Source organism: Zerene cesonia, chromosome 1 (genome assembly GCF_012273895.1).
Source record: "Zerene cesonia ecotype Mississippi chromosome 1, Zerene_cesonia_1.1, whole genome shotgun sequence".
Lineage (NCBI taxonomy): Eukaryota > Metazoa > Arthropoda > Insecta > Lepidoptera > Pieridae > Zerene > Zerene cesonia.
In genome coordinates this window covers 10,373,313-10,400,402 of record NC_052102.1, presented here as the reverse complement: position 1 = coordinate 10,400,402, position 27,090 = coordinate 10,373,313, and the positions used below count along the sequence as shown (strand labels likewise).

Below are 27,090 nucleotides of genomic sequence, written 5' to 3'. Positions count from 1 at the left end.
CAATAACGAACGTGGATCTACCAATCATAGAATGCAATGCATAGATGAATTGCACTCAACCAAGGTCAACCGGTTTAGAATCACTGTCACAAAATCACTGCATACGTTAAATTTTAAATTATTTTCCTGTTTTCTGTCGATTATTGCTGGATTGATCAATATTGTTTATTAACACTTTATAGCGTGTAGATAACTGTAACGGAATTTATTGTTTTTGGGGAACAAAACGCAACTTTTTTAAACACTTTGATAATTTATAACAGAGACCAACTTATAACGTCCGTTCGGCGCGGGGAGCCGCGCAACGTGTTGACAACGTGTTGACATTTTTAACATTTCTTCGAATCTGGGTAGATAGATGAAAAACGAATTCAATGTGGGGCGCGGTTTTCGATTACTCGATGTTCAAATATTTATCTCATTTTGTTGAGAGTCTTTAACCAAGAATTAGATTATATGCTAAACGTGCCCACTGCCTATAATTGTAGATTATCTGTACGCCTAATGTGAAGTCCCGTATTCCCTCGTGGGGTATGGGGCAGATGTCATGCATCTGTTTCACTGATCGATTTCCTTTATGGACAAGTAGGTGATCAGCCTTGTGACCAAAAACGCCTTATACTGATTTCAAATTTAAAAGAGCGATAAGTTCCCTACAAACAAGGTAAGAACACTATAAAATATGACGGCATGAACGGTTGCTTTATCTTGATTTGTAATTAATTTTTGGTATTGTAGATGCATAATGCCATAAGTAGCCAACAAAGTAGAGGTTCGCCTGATCGTAAGTGATCACCGCCCTTGAACATTTGCAGAGGTAATATCTCTGCCAATGTGCTAGCCGTTTTTAAGGGGAATTCAAAGAAAGGGTTTATGACTAGAAAATGGACTGCGAAAGGAGTGGAAAAGGAATCGCGTCCCCGGCTTCCCCCACTCACCGTACAAAACACGGTAGCATGTTTCTATTTCACGCCGGTTTTCTGTGGGGGTGTGGTACTTCCCTGGTGTTGGTTAGCCCATTGCGGTACCAATAATCCTACTAATATTATAAATGCGAAAGTTTGTAAGGATGTGTGTGTGTGTTTGTTGCTCTTTCACGCAATAACTACTGAACCAATTGCAATGAAATTTGGTACGTAGACAGCTGGACAACTGGAATAACATATAGGCAACTTTTTGTCCCGATATTCCTACGGGATACGGACTCACGCGGGTGAAACCGCGAGGTGCAGCTAGTATAAGATATAGAAGCATTTAATATACATCGTATATCTTCTAGCACACGTGTTGTTTACCACCCTGAAAATAACTTACACGTGTAGGTTTTTCACCGAACCAATAATCAGTTTAATTTTCATCCCGGTGCAATTTACAAGGCAGAAAGTAAGTTATCAGTACCAATGATATGATATACTAGTTGGATAATTTAGTCGATTAAACTTCACTGTTACCTGGTACCCACTCTCACCGCACACTAATGAATTTATAACTTTATATAGTTGAGTTTGCGTCGGTGTATTCGTTTAATAGAAGAGTAATTTGTTGGAACTATGACATTTTATAAATAAATAACTTACTTTGTGTAAATTATAAACACTTTTTTAAATAATATGGTTATAGATATTTTCTGTACTGATAAATATGAGTAAGTGAGTTCCATCTGTCTATAGAGTACTGTTGACTATGGGGTAGATGTTATGTGTAGGTACGTGATCAGATTTCTGTCAGATTTCCTTTTGAGTCATCACCGAATATAAATCTCAAAAGCCATCTCCCAAAATATCACAGTACCTAGGACCAGGATCACGCGTTAATCACTGATGAAGGATTTTAATTCGGATAATAAGGATGTTAATCACTGATTAAGGTTACAGGCTCTGGTCGTGGACGAATTCTAACAAGCACCCGTAGCTCCTTCACTTATGTGGTTCGACAGAACACAGTGGGTTTTAGTCGGTAGGAATCCGTCATAACCCACGACCTCTTCCCTGGGGGCCGTGGGTATCTGCAAGATTTCTCCACTTTAAAAAAAATGGTTACAGGCTGGAAATTACCGCTGAAGAAACTCTTTGCCAAGAATGCCTAATAGTCCTTGCTAATCTATTATAACTCCTTTTTATTATAGTATGAAGTTTCGTTGCGATTGAGTTGTTAAGTTTAATACAATACAGAGTACATATTCATACATTTCCGATTCCGATTTCCGATAAATTAACAATAGTAGGCATCTTGAACAAATTAACCATTTTTTAGTGGAGAATGCTAATACCCACGGCCCGCGGGGAAAAGGCCCTGGGTTATACCGGACTCCCACTGCCTAAGGAGGCAATGGACCTACCAACTGAACTCAACTGAACTGAACCCAACGTGTTCAGTCTTAACGTGCTATTCGGGGTCGTGGGAGCTCGGATTAAATCATCCACAGCAAACAAATAAAGCCTGCTCCAACGTCTAGAACTGCGTTGTTACATGACATTAAATGTTACAGATAATTTGTAAGTCGACATAAATACCAAGTCTCATTTAAAGTAAAAAGCATTTGTAGGTATTAAAGGGAAGTTAAACAACAATTTGTTCGCTTGTACGACGTCGCTCCAAGTTTGTTAATCCACGCAGTTCTGGAAGTTTTCTCACTCGCGGTTACTTATAGGTTTGGAACTTTTTACTGGCGTTTGTGGAGCTGTATCATGTTCTTCTGTGTTATTTATTAGTTTATTAGATTTGGTGTACGATAATAAAAATTGGATTTTTTTCTAACCGATTGTCTTACATTTTTCTTCTTCCACGAGTTTTAATTTCCTTAGTAAAAATTAAGGAGAGACAAAATAAAATCTATAGTGTAGCAGTTGTAGTGATAGATACCAAGTCAAATGACGTCAGTATTAGATTCATAAATTCTTATTGATTCGTAAAACGTAGGAACAAAATCTGCAACGATATTCAATTAAATCAGGATTCAGGTCACAGCAGGCATTGCCATGTAAATAATTTATCTTGTCCGCTCCCGTTTTCAGTGATTGATAGTTTACTGTTATATATTGTATCTGTGAACGACTAAATTATTCACAGTGCCAGCGGAGATAGATTTTTGGATAAATATAAATCAATATAAATTTTCTATCACTGTCCGACTCTCACGTTCCCATTGCAGAAATATAGGCCAGTATACTGATAATATAAACTTAAAGAGTTTATTTGTTTGATCGAACTTAACTAAGGAATATCTGAACCTATTCAATTTTTTTTGCGTTTGGTAAATATGGCTATGCAAGCCGGAGCGGAGCGCTAGAATTTTATAAGCTGTCGATAAAAAATTTTTTTTTCTGTTTTTTATGACGTCATTTATAATGTTATGTGTCAGTATTTTATTTTGTTAATCTTTGGGACACAAACAATACAATAATTCTTATAGATTAGTATAGCGGTTGAAATCATTAAGCTTAAACGTAGTCGAGCATTCCTCTAAGTTTGGCGTCCTAGGTCGAGTCTATCCTCCCCTGATGCCGGCGCTGAAGGTAGCTAATGGGCCCAAAATACTGACAGCATTAGCGTTGAATCACTAACGCAAGTCGCGCTAATTGTGCATTGGGGTAATGGAGAAGTTTAGTTGACGATTATAACATAACAATGCTCTCTGAAATCTTACAATTTTGGATTATACTCATACTAGCTATCCGCTGTTCCCGTGGGGTTACCGGGATAAAAGCTACTTACAAATTACATCCAAATCGGGTCAGTGGTTTAGGCGTGAAGAAGATACGGAAAGATGTAGGTACAGACATACTTTCGCATTTTTAAAATATTAAAACTACTAATAAGTAGGGATTATTAGTCAACCTCACAAGTCCATTTTCAACATTCAAAACTTTGTTTTTCTTCTCTTTTCATAGTAACGAAGACGGATTAAGAATTATTTAATTTTTTTTTCAATAAAAAATGACTTCCACCAACACTATCAATGTTAGGTAGCTAATCGCACCGCAGTACTATACTCTGTAATTATACTCGAGATAATAAGCAATCACCAATCAGTATCTACCTAGTACGTACGTTAAAAAGGTCGCATTGCGTTGGCTTCTTTTAATGAAATCATATTAAATAGAAGGTGGTATTATGTAACGAATTGCAGCGTATAGCATATAAGTTTCTGTGGAATATAATGTATTCTACATTTGAAAATGTAGCATCTCGTTTGGCATAATCTCTTTAGAGAGTGATGCCAAACGAGGTGATGTATCCTTGATGATGATGATGATATATCTTTACTCGTAAGTCAGACAGATACCCGTATATTGTATATTGGCTATAATAATTCCATCCAAATATCCAGACTGCGAAAAGTTTTTGAAAAAAAAAAGTGTGATTAGTATAATATCTCAGATACCACGCCTAATCTATAGTTTCGCCTATTTCTACTAATTACCTACTTCATTTTCTTCATTAAGCTCCTTGCCGTGTACTGAATGCAAAAATAACAGACATAAATATGTTTCGCAGTATATATATTAAAATATCATTATTAGACTAAATTAAAACTAGTTAAACAAAATTGTATAATACTAATGATGGATGTATTATATGATATTTCTTTTCCAATTAAGAATTATCATCAGCAACACACTATCAATGTTAAGTAGCTAATCGCACCGCAGTACTCCAGCATCTGAGTGGCCAGTCCTTGACCATCGGCGGCGAAGTTCACGACGCGCTGCTACCCGCCCGTTGTCAGCGCGCAATGTATGTAGGTCAACATCACACTCAATTGGGCCGAGAACAATGTCTGTGTATGCAGATTTAGACGATTTTTTGTCTGTATTTTAGTTGGGTTACTTTTACGCAGATAAATTTAGATAGGTCGATTTGGTCGATATAAATTTTCTATGTCATAGCGGGCAAGTGAGCTGGTGGTTCGCCACATGGTAAGCGATCACCACCGCCCATGAACATTTGCAAAGGTACTGGTTCGCCAGATGGTAAGTGATCACCACGGTATACATAATACAGTATATAAAATGTGGTTATACTCCAGAATCAAACAATTGCAAATATATCAGCTGTAATATCATAGAAACAATCAGTAACCTAGTATTTACAAATATAATATTGGTATAATGTATGTTATGCTTCCCTTTATTTTGCGAATATTGAGGTGACTTTTAGACCTTTACTGCGCATTTCAATAGGAATAATTTTGTACGAAGAATAAAACGCTTATGTCATTTAGGTTCCATTTTAATGAAAAAAATGGGGTTGATATTAATAGAAATTTCGATTATCAAGTATTCAGGTTTCTGTTTAACATTTACCTTTTGTAAGTTGTTTAGTTTATGAAGATAAACCTACACAATACAATAGATCACAGAAAACAGACAAAAGAAAAGAAAGACATAAAGTTATTGAACGAAAGATAAAAAAAAAACTCTCAAGCAAAAGTATCTTCGCAAGATGTAAATCTTACCTTAAGACGTTGGTAAATAGAACAAAAACATCACAAAACATTGGATCGATTCATCCCGTTCGACCTATTGACCTTTACCTCTTAAGAGACAGAAATCCCTCTTAGTCCTATTGAGAAGATTGTGAAATGAATGAATCAATTATTCAAGTGCATACGATCCTTTCAGTGTTCCAGTTCAAAAGTTAAATTCAAATCCCCAGTGACCCTGGTCTGGAGTTGGAAATGCTATATCATTTTTCTTTCATAGAATGCAAAGTCGAACACAGTAAGCCTATTTAGTATTCAGTGCCAGCGTATCGTGATTATTTCTTCAGCGCCTAACGTGTTTGAATAGCAAAGTTTTATTCACTCGTATTTGCGAAATTGCCCGGGGCGAACGAAGAGTGATTGAATGTTTTCAAATTCCCAAACACGACCCGAAACTTTATTTTTGGCTGGAAAATGTGTTATATTGTTAAATATTTATACTTAACGGACTTTTTGTTTGTGAAAAAATCTCAAGATATATCTGTAACAATCCGATATGAGTATTGTAGTCAGCTCGAGACTCGAATGTACTTTATTACTCTTAACACAAATGCCACAACTTATGAATATATATCACTACATAACTCTTATTGTTTTAAGCAATGTTTCACTTCAGTATCTTTGTAGACGCATGTCACCAGTCTTTTATATGACTAGGAATAGACAATAGACTGTCAAGATAAACCGCAACATCGCCGTGTAGCATTAATCGTACTATAAATAATTATCAATTAGTCGTGTTTATCAAGTTAAAGCAGTGGGTCGACGGTAGTATAATGAAATAAAACGGTGGTATTGTATTACCTACAAAATCCAGAGAAAAGGATATAAGGCCATTCTTTAATGAACCACGTTGACCTTCATCCAACTCTAAATTAATGTAAAGATATTAATATTCGAGCTGTTCTATTAAAAATAAACTCAATGTTCCACATAATTAACAGTACACGAGAGAAATTTTAGAGGGACCTTCTAAAATCCCACCTGATGTTGACCTGACCTTGACACATCCCGGAGTAAACTCGGTAATTCTGTTTTATGCCACACTTAATACTACGAGGTGTTGTTACATTTTGGTGATAAACGATAAATTCAGTCACGTTCCAGTAATAGACTATAAATATATAAACCTACAATTCAATCGAAATCAGTTGCGAATTTGTAAACATTTATTTTATAATATTATACGCAAACTGTTTTTTAATTTAAAAGAGCTTACGTTTTTAACTGTATTTGTATCGCGTCGTTCGTTCACCGATTTATTTCTAGGATGTTTTATTTTTGTGAATACAGTTTGATATCAAATTGGAATAAAACGTATTGTTCGATGTCTCTTAATCATTTTAACACTTTTGTTTTCATTAATCTAGAAATTTCGACGGTTTAATGTACATTCTATTGTATTAGGTAGATTTTTTAATATAGTGGTCAAAAACGATATTGCAGAATAAGCCATATCTACCACCACTGTTCTGAAAGTAGTATAGGTTAATGTATAGGAGCTAAACAAGAAATTCTTGGTTCGATCTTGAGCACGAATCATCTTTTTAATTATTAAGTATCTGTAATTGGCCTTATTTTTTGTTTCACTTATGCTACGAATGTATTTATAGCTGAAAGCTTTCTTTTAATAAAAAGAAAAAAAAAGCAATAATAATTCCAACAGCAGACTTCCTTCAGAGTCTCGTTGTAAACTTTAATAAAAAAAAATCATTTCATGTGTTACAGAAGCTTTAAAAGCGTTCGGCGAACGACTGACGGACTGGGAAAGGAATGAAATAAGGAAATACCCAGAGATATGGTTCCTTGGCTTGGAAGCGAACAAGATACAGGCGAGGTCCAACCTGCCCAATAATTGCGGGTTCGACGATGAAAACGGCAGTTATAATAAAGTAAGAAACATACAATTGTAAATAAACTTTCGTGAAAACAGCTCCTAGTCCTAGTCATTTAAATGTTTAAATTACAGCTTAGTTTTATTTCGTATTACACCGACTTAAAAAAAGCAAGAGTTTCTCAATCAGACTTTACATCAGAACTTTAGACTGGGTGAGCCGATTTATGTGAGTCTTTTTATTTGAAAGTTGGTGCCTGCCACATGGTTTTATTTGAATTTGGTCCAATTTTGAGTAATATGTTAAAAATAATTATTTTTATCATATTACTAAATCAATTTCATCGCTGGGTATTTGCACCTCACTGTCCCTTGTATATTACTTTTAAGTTCTTTTGTTGCATTTATAGTTGCAATTGATTTAGTGTTTTCATTTTCTAATTAAACTTACAGCAAATCCACGACCACATAGCGTACCGTTACGAAATCCTGGAGGTGATTGGCAAAGGTTCCTTCGGACAAGTGATAAGGGCATTTGATCACCGATCCGGGAACCAGGTGGCCATCAAGATCATCAGGAACAAGAAGCGGTTTCATCATCAGGCCCTGGTGGAAGTCAGGGTGCTGGATCACCTCCGGCTGAAGGACAAGGATCAAGCCCATAATGTGATACATATGTTGGACTATTTCTACTTTAGGAACCATTTGTGCATCAGTTTTGAGTTAATGAGGTAAGTTGGAATGGTCTTTTAGGTAAAAATTACTGATTAGTTTTTGTTACTAGGTGTAGAATAATCATAATAAATATATAATATGCAGTTACAGTAACACATTTTCTAATGTTTTGTACGATAAAATATGTAATGAAAAATAACTAACTAGTATTTTTCTTGTTTGATTTCACGCGAGTATTATACATTTAGTTAGTATTTTATTACTTTTTTTTGACGTTGGTATATACCCACTGCGGAGAAATAGGTGGAGGTAGTTGACAAACAACAATTTTTGTATGACCTTCAAGACATGTAACATCTCAGTCTCCCCGTGACCACGCTCGCTGTCAAGTGTTCGAAACGTCGGGTTAACAATATAATGAATAAATCGCGTTTAAAAGTCTTAAATTTCTAAAAAATAACAAACCATTTTCCGTTAAATTGCTTTTTAATTTCGCAGTATTCTGTATTATTTATTATCCCTTAAAACAACGAAATGCATCGAGCAATTACACCAGTACAGTTGCGTTTAACATTTTTAAACTGTCAAAACTTTGAAAACAATTATGCTTAGTTTTAACTTTTAACGAGAATTGTTTGAATGTTTTTTAGACGAAGTTCTCACGGGATAACACTGCAACAAACTTTGTTAATTACCACTTAATATTCGTCGGGGGCTCCGTTTGTTTTCTGTTTAGCAGTTTTTAGCTTGGGACTTTTAATAACTTTGTAAAGGGATACATTTTCAACTGTGAAATAAATGTGTGTGTCAGTTGCTTTTCCGCTCACGAACTGCTAACCTGATTAAGTAGACGACTAAGTTTTGACGACGAAGAATTGTTTTAGCATAATTTTACCTAATCATAAGAAAAAAGACGTTAATTAATGAATGCTCAAAAACTTCTCATTACATCTGAATCAATTATCACGAGAGGCTTCATCTTTCAAATAAACAATTGCATTAGTTTTTTGTCTAGAAGCCTGAGTATTTGGGCCTGCTTACTTGAAGTCGGTTAATATTCTATTCCAGTATAAACCTATACGAGCTGATAAAGAAGAACAACTACCAGGGCTTCAGCCTGAGCCTCATCAGACGGTTCGCGAGCTCGCTGCTGCGCTGTCTGCGGCTGCTCGAGGCTGAGAATATTATACATTGCGATTTGAAACCGGTAAATAACAGTATCCTATTATCCTACTTCCTATCCTATCCTACTAATATTATAAATGCGAAAGTTTGTAAGGATGTGTGTGTGTTTGTTGTGTGTTCGTTCACGCAAAGACTACTGAACCGATTACAATGAAATTTGGTACGTAAACAGCTGGATAACTGGAATAACATATAAGCAACTTTTTATCCCGATATTCCAACGGGACACGCGGGTGAAACCGCGAGGCGAAGCTAGTTCTTTATACACTTGACAAAAATATTAACTATCCAGCATTCAGTTGTATTTTATACCCACTTACAGCTATTTTTTTATGTTTTTATTACCCTTTATTAAAGATCTTTTAAACTAACTTTATGCTAGATAGAAACACTTTTGAATTTTACATACTAAGAAAGTGTACAAATAAATATATTTCATGCATGGAAATGTGCACAGGACTGCGCAGTGTAACCTCGTGCTGGCATTCAGTGAGCACAAGATAGTGTAACACTACTTCAGGCTGTGGAAATTTCTACAGCCTAAAGATATTTCTTTTGTTACCATTACTTTTAAATCATTGTTTCAAATAATCCATATATGAAAATCAATTGCTGTTCGTTAGTCTCGCTAATAGTTAAGAATGGCGGAGCCGATTTTGATAATATTAGTTTCGATGTATTTTGTGATGTTTCAAACAAATGTTCTTAGCGTTGCGAAGTCGCCCCGGGTCAGCTAGTTGTTGCAAATAGTTAAAAACAACCACCATAACTCACATATTTTCCCACTAAATTCATTAAATACCAAAACCGATTTACCAGGAGAACATACTGCTGAAGGCGCGCGGCAGCTCCTCGATCAAGGTGATCGACTTCGGCAGCTCGTGCTACGCGCACGCGCGCGTCTACACGTACATACAGTCGCGCTTCTACCGCAGCCCCGAGGTCATCCTCGGCCTGCACTACGGCGCGCCCATCGACATGTGGAGCATGGGTGAGGCGCACGCGCACACGCACACGCTGACATACATACAGATACACCCACACGCACACACTGATGCACGAACGCGCACACACACATTCAACACAGGCCGTACTCTCAGATGCAGGTACAGATACACTGGCACGCACACACAGATATGTGAACACGCGCACGCACGAACACACAGAAATGAATAAACAAACATACGCACGCACATACATATGCATAAACACATAAAAAATATAAAAATCAAAATTATCCACCTGGAACGAAGCAACTCAACAACGATAACTCAAACTTAAACAACATGCAAATTAGAAATGCACAAATACACGTGTATACAACACGCCTATGCGTAGTCCTCGTAGCGCATGTTATGCGAATACAAACACACTTGTACCTAATCATACAAACACACATATTATCATGGATGAGCACTACAAACGGAACAATATTAAAACTTACCCAAATTTTAACCAAATTTTATCTAAATCGTTTCAACGATTTAGATAAAATTTGGTTCGAAAATAATTTGTGATCGAAGATTTTAATTATTATATTTTATTGGGCTTCCACCCCTGAAATGCAACGAGAAGTATGCGGGGAATACCCCGGGACTGTCTACATTTTCCATTACCTAAGCGGGCAAAGTCGCGGGCGGAAGGCTCATAAAAACTATGACATTCTCAAAAACGCATTATTTAGCAAAACTAAAAATAAAACATAAAAATTCCATCAACTTGAGAATCTCCTCTTTGTTGAAGTCGGTTAAAAACAACTCGCTATCGCTATAACAGTCTCCCTAATAAATTACTAAGATCATCTTCACAAGCACATTACAAACAAAAAATATTCATACAAATGCAAGCATATAAAATATAAAATTTCCGTCACTGCTACATATTCCTTCACGGGACCTTCGCCTCTATACCCTTGTCTTAAAGACAGTTTTAGTATGGGCGAATAACGCTTTCTCACAAAGGTTAAATGCTACTGGTTGTATGTTACGCAACTCGGTCGTCAGTAGAAAGTAGAGAAAGGCGACGACTCCGCGTGCGATCCGCAAACATATATTAACCTTTTCACATTGGCGCTATAAAACGCAGATAAATTTTTCCCGCCGTTTTATAAACGCCCGACTAATGTATTATTTGCTTATTATATATATTATTCCCCAGTGAAGCTTTATCATTTAATTACCTTGGTTTATGGTTTATTATACTGCTGAGTCTATCAATCTGATATAAAAGATTGAAATATATTGCAATTCTATATCATAGTGACATGCAGATATAAACCTCCACCCCCACCACCTCTTTAAGCGGTGCTTTAACCCTTTTACCGTATAAAATTTGAATTTATAAAAATAATAAAAAAATGACCGTCCAGTTTAAAACACAGCTCATACACAGTTACAAAAGAATCTCACATACGTTTATAACACCATGAAATTTTAGTTGCCTGTGTCTGTGTATATAGCCTATGTCACTCTTAATTGCAACTACAACAACAACAGTGGTGCTTGTTGTGACAAACATACAAAAATACATATAATAAATTTATATTTCCTGTATCCAAAGGTTGCCTGGAAGAAATCGTTTCAAAACGATAAGGCCGCCAAATTGTACAGTAGATATTGTTTATTGGTTTTTGGTAACTGTATGTGTATTGTACAATAAAGTGTAAATAAATAAATAAATAAATAAATAAGTACCCTCGCGCCAGTGTGAAATCCCGCCGCATTATTTACGCAATCAGAAGGCAATGTTACATCTCATTTTTCTGACATTTATAAGTTATGTAAGTTATCCAACTATTCGGCCGTGAACATCTCTAAATCCACTTGTACGTATGACATAACAATTATAATTGGTTTTATTCGGTGTTTTTTTGTTCGGAGATGAGAGTGTATTACGAATTCTTTAAAAGTAGGACAAAATAATATAGCATGTGATAACGATTAATCAGTGGAACTTTCGCTATATTAAATAGGTGCCAATGTTTTGACATACTGTGAATTGCTTGATGCTAATTATAACTTTGTATATAGGCAAGGGTGTGAGTTTTAGTGAGGTACAATAAGATACTTAATATGTGACATACTACTAAATAGGTGAATGTATAAACGTATAAAATAAAGACTGGTAGTAAAGTTATTTATTTTCCTTACAACCGAGCAGATTTTCGACTTGATTAAAAGGTAGATTTTCCTCCCGTCTTGCCCGCGTAGTCAAAGTAAAACCCGCATACTTCCCGTTCCTGTTGGGTCTTCCGGGATAGAACCTATCAAGTATCATATGTTGTGTGTACCAAAGTTGCTCGACATCGGTTCTGTGATTTAGGCGTGAAGAAGAGACAGACAGACAGATAGATTCGTAGGGATCATAAAAAACTTAAATACTTAATTTCTTTTTATTTCTGTATGCGTCTACTTGTTTATTTACACATACCATAATTTTAATTGAATTCCATTTTTACCAAGGAATTTTCACCAAGTAGAGGTCCAGCTTAAAATTTAAGGTCTATTAATTAATCATGAGACTGTTCACTGACCCACGAGATCGCTGAAGTGTAAATGAAACGGCAAGTTAAAGGTCCGGATATATTCCAGGCTGCATCCTGGCGGAGCTGCACACGGGCTACCCGCTGTTCCCGGGCGAGAACGAGGCGGAGCAGCTCGCCTGCATCATGGAGCTGCTCGGGCCGCCGCCGCCGGACCTGCTGCTGCACGCCACGAGGAAGCGGCTGTTCTTTGGTGAGTGGGCTTGGGTGCTTCGGTGGGATTGGGTGGGATTTTCTAAGCTAGGTAGCGGAATGTTGTTAGGGGGTTTAGGTGATAAATAAGTATCCAAAGGGTTACTACGGTGCTTTTTAAAATTATCTGATGATAAATCTGTCTTGGTCTGTTAAGCTGTTTTATATCTGTAACGGTTACGTGTTATTTGTTTATCTTGAACTATAAATTGCCAATGTGCTCTATAGCTGTTGTTAAAGCAGCCGGTACCCTAACCTCTCCGCAGACTCGAAGGGCTCCCCGCGCAGCGTGACCAACTCGAAGGGGCGCAAGCGGCGGCCCGGCTCGCGCGCGCTCTCCGCCGCCGTGCGCTGCGACGACCCCGCCTTCCTGCACCTGCTGCACCGCTGCCTCGAGTGAGTAAGAGCACACGCTCACACGCTCACACGCACACACGCACACACACACACACACACACCATACGTGCATCACGGTGCATACACACACACAGACACACACATTAGATACGTGCATCACAGTGCATACACACACACAGACACACACATGAGATACGTGTATCACGGTGCATACACACACACACAGACAATACAACACACAATACGTACATCATGTTTCATTTGCACACATACAGACAGACAATATGTGTTTTACGGTGCACACACACAAAACGTCTATCACGGTATACACACGTACAATACACGCTGCAAACTACACAATACATGCTACGCGACTTATATGTTACACGGTGTATAATGCGCACGCGCACACTACACACGCGCAAGCTACACAGTACACAGCCAATAGTACAGTACATACAGTACCATGCAACACGATATATGCGATATGGAATATACTATGCAGTACATGCTACGTGCAACATATTAAGTACTATTTTTTATACATCGAGAATAAATTGTTTTGGAAATATTAATTTAAAATCTCTACTAATATTTATTCAATCACATAATTTTATATTGTATTTTTTGTTATAATTTGCATTCAAATTACAACAAAAATGTTTTTTCCATAATTGAGCAATAAAATCGAAAATAGTTACATAAATGTAAACTTTCGTATCTACAAGATTCTAAAACCCATTCAATCCAAGTGGTCTATACATCTCTAATTTCTTACCAATAAAACTTCGAACAGAAACAATTTTTCTACTCGGTGGCATGCAAAATAGGTTACATCAGTTCTTGTGAAATTAATAGCGTAGTATGAAGCTTCACGTCGGGTAACGACGTAATTATTATTGCAATATCATCTCTTAACTATATTATGTCATTATACTGAGACCGTCCATGGCGGCATTTACACAATAGGTATATCTCATTACGTTCATCTTGACTCTGGACCACTGAATTGGTGTCTAATTGTATAATTTGTCGATGCAAGTGTTTTCTAAGTGTATTTGGAGATAACTTGAGGATTGGAATGATTTTTCAAGTTAACATTAGTGAGTGAGTGAATTGGTCTCGATTTTCCGGTTGCGGAGTAAATGTGGTCTCTCTTCGCTAGCAGAGGATTATAATAAAACTGGCTGCGCCCCGCGGTCTCATCCGCGTAAGTCCGTATCCCGTAGGAATATCGGGATAAAAAGTTGCCTATATGTTATTCCAGTTGTCCAGCTGTCTATGTACCAAATTTCATTGCTATCGTTTTAGTAGTTTTTGCGTGAAAGAGCAACTGACACACACATCCTTACAAAGTTTCGCATTTATAATATTAGTAGGATTTTTACATATTTTTCGTGGACGATATTAAACCTTATAATACCAGGAGGTATTTACTAATTACTATGCATACTGCATACCTATAGAGTTCAGAGTCCTACGTATGTTATCATATCGAAAGCTTTTTTATATTTAAAACTGAAACAAAAAAATACTGAACTTTTATTTATAATATTTTTAATATCGTATGAGATATAGCAGTGCTGGATCAGTGGTACGATATGAATAAAAGTGGAAATTAAAAGTTTTCTACCGTGTCTGTTTGTCTTTCCGTCCGTCTATCACCAGGCAAATTTTCAGAGATGATGTATTTCTGTTTTCCCTATAAAAACAATATTGTATAAAATCAAGGTTAAGGTACGGATGGTAGTCATAAATGGATGGATGACCATTTTTTTTTTGTTATTTTATTGCTCTTTGACTTATTTGTGCTCTAAATGGCACCTTACTTAGTCTCACTCGAAATTGACCGATTTTTTTTTCGAGACCACTACTTCCCAATCTGTCAAACCGCTTTCCATCAAGATTGAAAGAAACATAATTTATTTCAAATCTGTTATTTATTCAGAATCTTAAAAATCACATCAGCCTCACTTTCAAATAAATATCGTATAAATTAAACACGAATCACTGACCGCTTAACATATTCGTGATTTAACGTGAATTTGAATGGCATTATTGTTATTAATTTAAATAAAAACTAATCAAGATATATGGGATATACAAGTGATCGGATTTCCTTTTTACGTAACAGCTTTTTTATGTTAATATCAGCTGATATTCGATTAGTGTTTGATACTTTGTATTAGATAATACAATAATTTCGAGAAATTTAAATCCATTAAAAAATCGAAAGAACATGACATTTTTTGAAATTTCTCTAAGATACTCTGATTTCTACCAATCAATCAACTTAATTGGGCGATATAAAATGAATAATGTTTGTTTAAGTTAATTTTGTTAATATTTCAACGACATGGACAAGTGAATTCTGTGGATTGTGTACTTACCACAACACAAAATACATAAATATCTTAATATGAAAGACGCTGTTTGTTTTAACAAGTTGGTGTAAGAAAACTAAAATATCTTCAATGTATTGTAATTGTAAAAAAACTGACTAGATAAAGTTATTCACAAGTCAACACTCTAGTGCTAGACTCAATTACATCTAGACATAATACGTTTTGTATTTAGTTAAACACCGTAACGATAATTATATCAACACTTTCCTATGCTCATATTGTGAACTTCATTCACCTAACTGTATTTAACAAGTCTAGTCTAGTCCTTAGAATAAATCATAGCAAAAAAAGATTTTAAAATGAAACTTAAATTTAGCCATTTGAAAATTTGTTCTAAAATCGATTCACACATGGTTTTTCTCTGTATACAAATATTAAATGTATATATTAAAATTAAACGATATCACTGCAATTTGCTTGCCAAATAGCATCGGTATTAGTTTATATGATTAATCAACATAATATAATAAGAAAACAGATCTATAATGGTAGAATTGAAGGCAATGTTTAATGATTTCTAAGAGAAAATATTTGAAGTTACATTTATGCTTTTAAATAGGCCGTGTATAATTCTGATTTTTGACAGACCCAATGTCAAATCGTGCGTGTAAAATACACGGAAAAATGTGAATGGTTTGTTTGTTCTCACTTAGGGCGTAATTGTGAATCCCACGCGCGTTAATATTCGTTGTTTAATTGATAGTTTGCGTAGTTATACAATAATAGCTTTCTTTATTTAATTGTTATAATAGAACCGGTTGAATATATGTGTGAATTCAATTTTTTTTTGATATGTGATTATATACGATATATAGTAAAAGGGAAAAGGGAAAAAAAATTAGAGTTCGATGTTCCTGAAGAAAACTCTTCGATTTTTCTTTCATTTTATTCATACAGAGAGATTTTATCCTTATGTTTGATCCTAATGGTCGATGCAACAAAAACATAGGGTGTAATCTTAACAGTTTTTAGCCGGTTCGATTTCTGGGTGTTGAAAACGATTTTTCGTAACCTTTAAATTTATAGTTCTTCGTTTTCGATAGAAAACGAATATTTTTATAGAAAGATCATCTTATAGAAAGATCACTTCAAGAATTGAGGTGGTATTTCAAAATTCTGCTCAGAAAAACTTACTTTAAGTTACTTTTATCTTGTTAACGCGCGTGTCCCTTGCTACGGCCTGGCTAGCTAGAGCTAGCAATCAAATTAATGTAGGTGCTGCATCTTTTTAATAAGATCAACGATACTATTCTACACATGCTAATGAAACATTGGAAAGGCGAAGCCCGGGCGAACAGCTAGTCTATTATACTTTGTCATCCCAATATTACACGGTTTGTATAAATATGTATAGACTCGTTTGCCCTGCAGCCATTTTATGATCGAGAGTGGTGAAAGTACCAGACTTGTTAATTCAACTTGTTCCTTTGTTACGAGGCACCTTTTCTGAGAGCCATGCGCCGGTTTGGTCGCGCCTAATGTCTATTGACGAATTAACGGATGTGTTTTTCAAGTAGGTTTCCGCCTGCTTCCGCTACGGTACAGCTATTGTCTGTGACAACTGCACTGTGGAAGTGCGATATGTTCTATATTTTGTTTACATATTTAAAATTTATGCTTACATTAAATGAATTCTTAAAACGTTTCGAACACAACAGTTATCTTTGTAAACTATTATATCTGAGAAATTTTGAAAGAATAGAAAAAATTCGATCACGAGGCAGGATTCGAACCTACGTTTCTTGCCTAACCGTAGCAACGCCTAGCCTCTCGGCCACCCGTGATCCCGCCACAGTAAACGCAGGCAAGAAACGCAGATTCGAATCCTGCCTCGTGATCGAATTTTTTCTATTCTTTCAAAATTTCTCATTTATAAAGCATTTCAATGCTATAAAACTAAAAATTAAACTATTACATCTATTATGTGTATCTCTCCATAATACTCGGGTACCTCCAGAAGGAAAGCACTCGGTCTTTTGGAAGGCTTACGTGGGGACACAGATCCAACACGCAGAGGCCCTTTAGAGAATTTAATGTGTTCTGGGACATCTATTATTATTATTACAAATCCCATATCAAGAAAAGTATTATGAAACATTAGTGTGAGCACTCTTATCATAATTATCAATCACAACATCGCAACAACTTTCCAAACAAACAGATAACACTAAACGCTATTTCGCGCAGTTCAAATAATTAGCATATTTTTCCCACAGTGTTATGTTGCAAAAAGCGACAGCGCGATCCGCGCACGCAGTGAAAGGTTACTGTGACGTAACACGCACAGAGTTAATGTAGATAAACGAATTATGAATGATATTGTTTTATCCCAGTGTAATCATTGCAAATTGGTCGATAAAGATGCGAGAAAAATCGAAACGAAAATGATAACTTTTAAACCAAAAGTCTACTTCGTGAAAAATGTACCCAAATTTCCTTTTAATTTGTTACAATCCTTGCTTCTGCCTGATAGAGATTAAGAGTCTGAGCTGCATCAGTCATGAGCTAAAGGGCCTGCAAAAAATTATAACCCATCGGTACGGAATCGGTACGGTTATTGTGGGAGTCGAGCACGCTTCGGCACGAATTGGGCCAGCTCGCACCGGGGAAGTACCACATCCCCACAGAAAACCGGCGTGAAATAGTGGCATGCCACTGTGTTTCATACGGTGAGTGGGGGAGCCGGAGGCCCGTTTCCTTTTCCGCACCCGTCTCAGTCCATTCCTTCTTTCCATTCCTTTTCCCTTACCCCAAAAAAAGCGGGCAGCGCATTTGCAGAGGCCCTACCTTTGCGAATGTTCATGGGCGGTGCTGATTGCTTACCATTAGGCGAACCACCTTCTCAGTTGCCCGCTATGACATAAAAAAAAAGACGGAACCCTAACAAACACCCTAAAGACACTTTTTATTTTCGGCTAAAAACCACCAAACATTGCTTCAAAGCGTGCCAAGCGAACTTCTATTTTGTAAATTAAAAACAACATCGAAATTTTACTCTAGCATGTTATTATATTATTCAATGCCGGATAATCTATCAACGTCTAAATGTCCCTTAGAGAACAGTGTTCTTAAAATAGATACAGTTTACATAATATTACTACGGAAATGTATCAACTTTAATTGGTAGCCCTATATGGTTGATGACCAAAGTTTCAATTCCTTCTACTTTCTTTCCTGCAATCCCTTTAAGTGGAAATTACATGCGCATAACAGATTAATCGTATGTGATATAACTTCCATAATTCGTAAGTTACATATTACATTAGAATACCACTTTACTTAGTTGGGATACATAACATACCTCATCTGTGCCAATAATCATTTTTGTATAGCTACAAATGTAAAAGATCAATTACTGTGTTTTGCCAGACTTATAGTCTGGTATTGATCAAAATCATGTAAATTCTGAAAATGACCTATAGTCCTATAGTAGTACATATAGACCTATAGTAGTATATTTTCAGGATTTTCTGATACAGTTAGTTGGCTATTTAACACTTTTGATATCAATTCCATACATTAGCTGTTCCTTTGACTAATAGATAAGCTTAATATCCACAAGTTTCGCAACTGGCTGTAACTGTAAAGAAAAAGACGTCCAAATTTAAATAACAGATGGCCATTTTGAAATCGGAATTTAGTCGCAAATATTCCTCTTCTGAGTTATTACACAGTCCTAGGTCCAGTCTGAAAGGCATTTATTTGATTCACTATTCATACGCGTAACTAGGCCAACTGGTTTATGCTAGCCCAGTAACTGTATTGCGTTTATTTTGTAAATTGAAGTAAAATTATGTTGTAGAGCTTTGCAATTGAGAAGTGTTGATATCATTTTTACTTGAGAACTGAATTTGTATGTTTATCATGTGAACTTTTTAAATATATCCAGTTACTACGTATTTAATATTAGTATTATGGACCCTACAACTTTTGTCACATTTACCTTCTGATATATGCAGCAATAGCAGGAGTAAAGATATTGATTGATGAGTTTTAATTGATGTTATCATCAGCTGCATCCATTCTAAATTTTCTGCCCTGGACATTGCAGCTTCTGGCTAATTTATTAATAAATAAGTTGAAGTGTAGTAAACCCTAGTGACCTCTAACAATGTAATAAGATTCAACAATTAAATACAAGAAAATGCTAAGATTCAACAAATATTCACAAGCTTAGATAAGTCTATAAGGGGTAAACTTAGCCATTTTTTTTCCTTGAAATATCATCTAAGTGAGGCCAAATTTGAATACTTACTATTGGACACTACGCATCACTTTAAAAACATATTCCTTATTAAAGTGTAGAATACAATAAAAACATAGGACCCGCGAAGACCATTATATTATTAGGTTATGACGGACTTCAACTGCCCAGAATGCAGCATCGACTTACCTTCAATATTTCTGTCGTGCTATATTCAGTGGCGGTGTCGCGACTCCAAAAAACAAACCAGCTCTAAATGCCGCAGGAGATCTTAATTCATTGCTTTTGCCATCCACCGGATGCAGAGGTTGGAATTTAAAAACATAAGTTCTTTAATTGTACCGTGTTAGCAAAAAAGTTAAAGTTTTTATCCCATTACGAATGTGAGTAAATCAACTAGCAAATATTAATAAATATTAAAGTTAGTCTAGATAAGTCTACATAATTCCACAGAGGGCAACAGCCAGTTTTGCCTTGGTCTAGATTTCAGTGTTCAGTATAGTTAATTTTATATTTGCCATAAACGGGTTTCCAACTAACGAAACAGTCCCAATGATATCATAGCTTTTGTTGAATTCCAAATAAAATACCTTGAAACGATTCGTTTCATAAATAATAAAGATACGAATACTTATATATACCACTAGCTGCGCCCCGCGGTTTCACCCGCGTAAGTCCGTATCTCGTAGAAATATCGGGATAAAAAGTTGCCTATATGTTAATCCAGTTGTTCAGTTGTCTATGTACCAAATTTAATTGCAATCGGTTCAGTAGTTTATAGGTGACAGAGTAACAAACACACACACACATCCTTACAAATTTTCGCATTTAAAATATTAGTAGGATGTAAAAGGTCGTAGTATTCGATATGAAATTCCTTATCCTTTGGATTTAGAGAAATATCACAATCAATATCATGACAGAATAATAGTTTGACCCAATGGTTATTCGAGAGTTATATACAAATTATAATTTGATAAGGTATATTTATTGAATATCAGGCATATCTAGATGATCAGCTTTATCTTAGTTCTTATGGAATGCACATTATTTGAGAATCTTGATTCAACATGAGCCAATTCAATCCACCTCTCTAATTCTAAACTAGCTGCTAATACAAACATTAAATACTAAACGTATTAATGTTCAATATTATTTCAAGTCATCGTTAAATCTCATTAATATAATCTTAGTTCGTAAACTTTACGATCACCGGATCTTAATACTAGATTATTTATTAGAACGAAGGTATAAACTTAAAGCCTTTTAAAAATACTTGTATAGCAATGACTTATGCAGGGACAAGAAATATATTTAATTAATGGAATGATATTAATTTATAAAAAGTATCTTGTTGACTTTACGGTGTCCATACTATAGTATAAATTCGAAATTATGTTTGTTTATTTATCATTCACGTCGCGGAGCGGGTTTATGGTATCATTTTTGTTTCTGCCAATAGTTAGGAGGCTAAAGCAGGAGGCTAGAGTTGTAAATTTAAATAGATTAAAAGTATGGCATGTTACATAAAAATGTTTATTTTCTTAAAGCGGGCGGGCGAAGCCGCGGGCGGAAAGCTAGTTGTTATGTGCAGTTGTAGTTTAACACGTGCAATTTTGTATTGAGAATGGTCTGTAATTTTAACAGCTTTTTCTTATAAAATATGTGGGATAATTGATATACCAACATACATTCTTAGTAATAACTATGGTGTAGAAAAAATTGTAGGTTTGTTTATTAATTAAAAACTCATAATTGCTTATAAATTTATCTTTTGCTAATTTATGTTAGAATCACAAATTCAAAATATTTTTAATATTTTGAATATATGTATAAGTTTAGTCAGCAATCCTTGTCGTATTCAGTACATTATGAATTACGTTATCGGTCTTTTAGATTATGGATTTAATGGTTAACCTAAGGAAATTTAGGCGTCTTATAAGAAGTTAATTTAAGACATAAAATTCGAAATTTGTTTCTCTAGGAGACAAATGTGTACTAATGATGATAATGGTGTTGCTCAGAAGCCCTGTCATTCCAGATGGGACCCAAAGCGGCGCATCACGCCCACGGAGGCGTCCCGGCACGAGTTCGTGACGGGGTGCCCGCTCGCGTCGCCCGGGCTGGCGCCGGCGGCGTTGCCGCGCCTGCCGCCGCCGCGCGCCGCGCGCGCCGCGCTGCTGCACTCGCAGTCCGCGGGCGACGTTGCCGCGATGCTCGGCCGCGCGTGACCGGACCGCGGGGGCTCCACGGGACCGGTGCCGCACACGCGCAATTAGCCTTTATTGTAATCGCATAAGGTCTCTCTTAGAATGTCTATGTAACAGATTGGAGCAGGATTCTGCCCAATAGGTTTGTATGTGAAAATGCTATGTTTACAGTATCAATCTTCAGGGGCTGTTGCAAAGTTTGGACACGCGCAACTAGTCTTTATTACAATGGGCTTAGGTCGATTATAGAACAGCTATGTAACCGAACATCGGAGCAGGATTCTGTCCAATAGTTTTCAATCTCATCTTTTCAGTACTATCCACAGGTGAGGACGTGTGGCATCCACAGGACTGTCTTTATTATAAAACTTATTTAATATCTAATAGAACAAACCATGTTAATTAGAACAGGATTCTGTCCAACAGTGTTGCATTGAATTTCAGTCTCAATCTCCTCCTTACAGTATAATTCTGAAAGTGCAAATATTGCGCGCGTGATATGATATCAACAGAACTGTAGAAGATGCTTAATTAGTTTTTTTATCACGTATAAGATCTGAACAGCAACATTTATGATACAAATTCTGTCCAATAGCCTAAATGTTTTCAGTAACTCCTCTTTTTGGAATTTTTAAATCCTAAGATAATTTCTTAGTATGGAGAGCTCAGAGGATGTCCTAAAATTGCTTTGAAAGACTTGACTATGTAACTCAATAGTGGGACGGAGCTTTCTACATATTTTCTACAAACTATTCAAAAAAGAAGGAAGTTCTGTCCAATAGTTTTGTGTTCCCCGGGAGGTTTACATGACGTCTTAAAGCAGTCCTATTTTCAGTGTGGGAAAAGACATAGGTTGTAAGGGACCATTCCTACTCTGGAATTAGTACTGCTTTAAGACGTCTCGGTAACCATCTGTACCAAGCTCTTGTAACCATAGGTAGGCATAGGTTCTGTTTAGATTTCATGTCTGATAGATTTTCACTTTTTCAAACGTTCTAGACTCGATTAGCTTTCCTCTAGTCATCGCAAAGTTTTCAAAACATCAAATCAAACGACAATCTGACGTCTTTGTTCAACCAAAGAGGACTTAAAAAATGATTTGAACCATTTAGTTATACAGGCTGCGGAACTATCACATTATTAAAATGTTATACTTTTATAACGCTTTTAGTTTTATTATCTCATACGTTGGAAATTATTTACTGTCCACGAAAAGTCTTCGCAGGAAGCAGATATATAAAGCAAATTTAAAATAATGAATGTTCTCAGAGTTCATTACTTAGGTAACGTGGTGTAACGATGATGACTTAACGATATAATTTTCATAAAATTGTTTTGTCACATTTTAATTTAGTCGTTATATGAATAATTTGCAAACGTAGTATTCCCTTGTGTTTGATTTTACGCGAATATTATACATTTAGAAATTAAGGACTTTTAAACGGATTTTAAACGCGATTAATTCATTACATTATGAGCGTGGTCACCGGGAGTCTCCCCGTGACCACGCTCGCTGTAAAGTGTTCGAAACGTCGGGTTAATAATATAATAAATAAATCGCGTTTAAAATCCGTTTAAAAATCGTTAATTTCTATTAATATTTTTAATAATTTGCATAATAGTTAAATCTATTAATAATTTGCATACGTTTCAATCGAAGTTTTTTGAATATAATCATTGGTTTTAGTTTTTTTAAAGAAAATATAACGAAATTAACTATTTAGTTTAATTCGTGTTTTCAATCGACGTCCCATAATCGGATGAGATTATCCTCATTTTTTTGCGTCTGTTACTTGATATCTCCGTGAGGTTTGTTAACCGATTGATATAATTCTTATTGTGTTTTATCAAACAAAAAAGATTCAATAGGAAATTTCTTTATCCCCTCGGAAATACTATTTCCTATCGGATATAAGTGTTATCAATTGGTCCCATTCTAGAATTTTAATTGTACCTCCCCCCAGGGACGTCGATAACCTTTTTTATAGAAAAGAGTGATGAAATTTTGCTATTTATTTGGAAGTAGCTTTAAAAGTCACGTGTAGAATAGTGTAAATGTGGCCTAATGTGGAGTGACATGATATAGTCAATGTATTAAGCGTTTTGTATTTAATGGGGCATAACCGACCATAGCTTATTATTGTTCTCAATCAAAACATTATGATGGTATATTACCAATTATAACAGTTTGAAAAAGATTATTTGAAATCGGCATACACTTTTTTGGAACCAGTAATTTCTCAAAATACCTTTGGGTATTTTTTTATATACCGATTCCTTAAAAGCGTTACTGACTGGAAAATGCTTGGTAAAATGCGTCAAACACAATTTTTTTATTCCGTATCCCAAGGAATTTCTGTGTGCCTGAGTCACGCGCTTATTAATATTTAATTTAATTAGGGCCAGTACAAAAAAAAAACCTATATTCAGCTGCAACACAGATAAAAAAAGAATAAAAATTGTAGCAATGAATTATTATGCATGCAGTTATCGGTCATCTTTGAAATGTATAGGGCAGTCGATCTGTTCCGCGCTAGTTATTATACACATTGCAGAATCTAGCTTTGCGTTATGTAAACTAGACTGGATCATCCACCTTAATATGAATAAGTATTACAAATCTTGTTAGAGAAAGTATAAGATAGTTTTACGGCGTTATTAACGTTCAGTCATATGTAACGTCATTATAGTTTTTTTTTGTTATGGCATTAAGCGTTCGACTTTTTTCTAATTTGACACTGACAGAATCAGTGTCAAATTAGAAAAATGTTAAAAACCGTTTATTAATTGATAACGAATCGTTGTAGCGAATTTTTTTTCACGTTAGTTGGTTAGCTTTCGAATCCATTTTAGCTAAAATTAATACAAATAGTACGTGCTAATTTTCATTAATGTTACATTATTTTATAAAGTGCCAAACGGAGACTGATTTTGTTTTAATTGCCTAATTTTATTTCATTAATTTTGGATAGGTAGCTATTAATTTATGATTGTAAATACGTTTAGGGTGTTCTGTGTGATATGTAGTTAATAAATGTTAGTAATAAAAGAAACATAGTATCAATGTTGGTAAAGTTTTCGTTCACAGCGAAATTAGTAGATAATTTAGGAAATTTATTTAAATTGATTCACGTTGGTGTACTTTGTGTATTTATGATAAAGTTGCGCACTTGCGTTATTTTATGATTTTATAATTTTGTTATGTGGTAACAATATCATGTTATCGAATGAATTGAAAAATTTTGCTCTTATTTAACATAATTTCTGAATTAGCTGTTTTGTTTCATGCAAAATTTTCAAATTATTTCAATTCTATCGAAATGGTTAGAATTTTTACAGATTAATAATTAACTAATGTTATAAGTACACAGTTAAGTGTGATTAAATCGATGTAAAATACTGATAAGCATTGATAATGAGCTTCATATCAATCTTTTCAGTGTAAGGAACAAGTAGATTTATTATTGTAGAACAAACTTAGGCTTTAACCTAATATCTTCATACTTTCCTTATACATTTAGGATAAAATGTCATATCTTCAATATTTAAGTGTAAATGTTAATTGAGTGTTAAAATATATTTTTCGGTAAAGTATAGGCGAAGCCGAAATTTGGAAACTTTGTTAATATATTGGTGAATCACAAAACACATCTGATTGTAAACCTTTAACTAAAATTACCTCTATATTAAACAATATACATGAAAAAGTTGCAATCAATCTTCGCGTGAAGAATTTCAAAAGATTTTCATCTGTTAATTGGGAAAGACAGGTCAATGCTATCATTGTATAACACTCATCTTGATCAGAGTTAATGCTATCTTTATTATTATATTTATGGTGATGGCAGAACGAAGCAATTTTTCACACCATTTAAAATTCAAATGTCAAAACCTATCTTCGCACGTTGTAGACGTCAAAACAATTTGTTTATAGTCTGTTAAACGTCACGAGAATTCTTTCGTTATCTGTGGCGTCGATATGATTTTCCAAAATGGCGCGAAGTGCATTTTATTGTCCTTGGTGTGTACCTAGTCGGTTAGTGGGTGTGTAGAAATGTTACTCAAACTGGGGACCAGCCAGGCTACTTTCAATTGTCAACGTTTACCAAAGGGAGCGGTGGCCTCCGCTCTTACGAAATATTATATCACTAATGCTACATTTATTTTGTTTCACAAAATATGAACGTGTTCGAGCTTTAAAATTCGAATTCTTCGTTTGAAGTTTTGTTTTAGAGGGACGAAGGATTTATTGCGTACAGCCAAGTCTAACGTCACGATCTTAATATTAAGCATGAAGTATTTTCTTGTTCGGATCAGGGGTGTCATAGAGAAAAAACAAGTACTAAGAAATATATAGAATCTAGCAGTACGAAAGATATAATCCTTTATGGAATAGTGGCTAAGCTTGGTATTGGAAATATCGTTATGGTAGATTAAATGTACAAATTCTGTTTCGACAATATAAACTAACCTTAATTTAATCGCTTAAAAAGCTTTTGCCAAACGACAATAATAGGCTTTACGCTTGAAACATATTGTTTGAGTAACATTTCGAAATTTTAATGCTACAGTCATAGAGGCGGGTGCTTTTAAAATTACCACATAATTTTCGCTTCTAATGCATAATAAATATCAGGAAATTTATTATGTATTATGTGTTCAATGCCATATTAAAAATGCGTTTTTTATTAAAGGAATAGAAGATAATGCGCATGATTCTATGTGATATATATTTTAACTTACTTAAGTTTAATATATAAATAATTATAAAATGTAAATTTCCAAAAAGTTATAGGTTTTTTTTAGTGAGTTTCACCCGCCTTTGTGACGTCATTATCTCTATCTTCGACTATAGATTTAGTTAGAGGTGATGGTTGTATCAAATGTACGAATATCATTGTAAAAGTTTCGTTGATGGATAATAAAATTCTTCAAATCGAGTTTCTTTTCTTATTTATAAACCCTTTTATTAAGAAGTATGCAGACCTCCGAGCTAATAAAT

The 27,090-nt window shown here is 35.2% G+C and overlaps 1 protein-coding gene across 2 annotated transcripts in view; it reads left to right on the top strand.

Moving 5' to 3' along the window:
• The window catches only part of LOC119828852 (dual specificity tyrosine-phosphorylation-regulated kinase 2), a 38,350-nt gene extending 15,104 nt beyond the window's left edge, over window positions 1-23,246 (top strand). Inside the window, exons 3-9 of one of the 2 annotated variants that reach the window (XM_038351145.1) lie at window positions 7,214-7,377; window positions 7,773-8,050; window positions 9,063-9,201; window positions 9,999-10,170; window positions 12,770-12,913; window positions 13,179-13,308; window positions 21,920-23,246. In XM_038351145.1, the coding sequence (XP_038207073.1) occupies window positions 7,214-7,377; window positions 7,773-8,050; window positions 9,063-9,201; window positions 9,999-10,170; window positions 12,770-12,913; window positions 13,179-13,308; window positions 21,920-22,109 (1,217 nt within the window). In that variant the 3' untranslated portion in view covers window positions 22,110-23,246. The remainder of the gene's footprint in view (window positions 1-7,213; window positions 7,378-7,772; window positions 8,051-9,062; window positions 9,202-9,998; window positions 10,171-12,769; window positions 12,914-13,178; window positions 13,309-21,919) is intronic. The other variant, XM_038351153.1, reaches the window with a different exon arrangement.
• The last annotated feature ends 3,844 nt before the right edge of the window (window positions 23,247-27,090 follow it).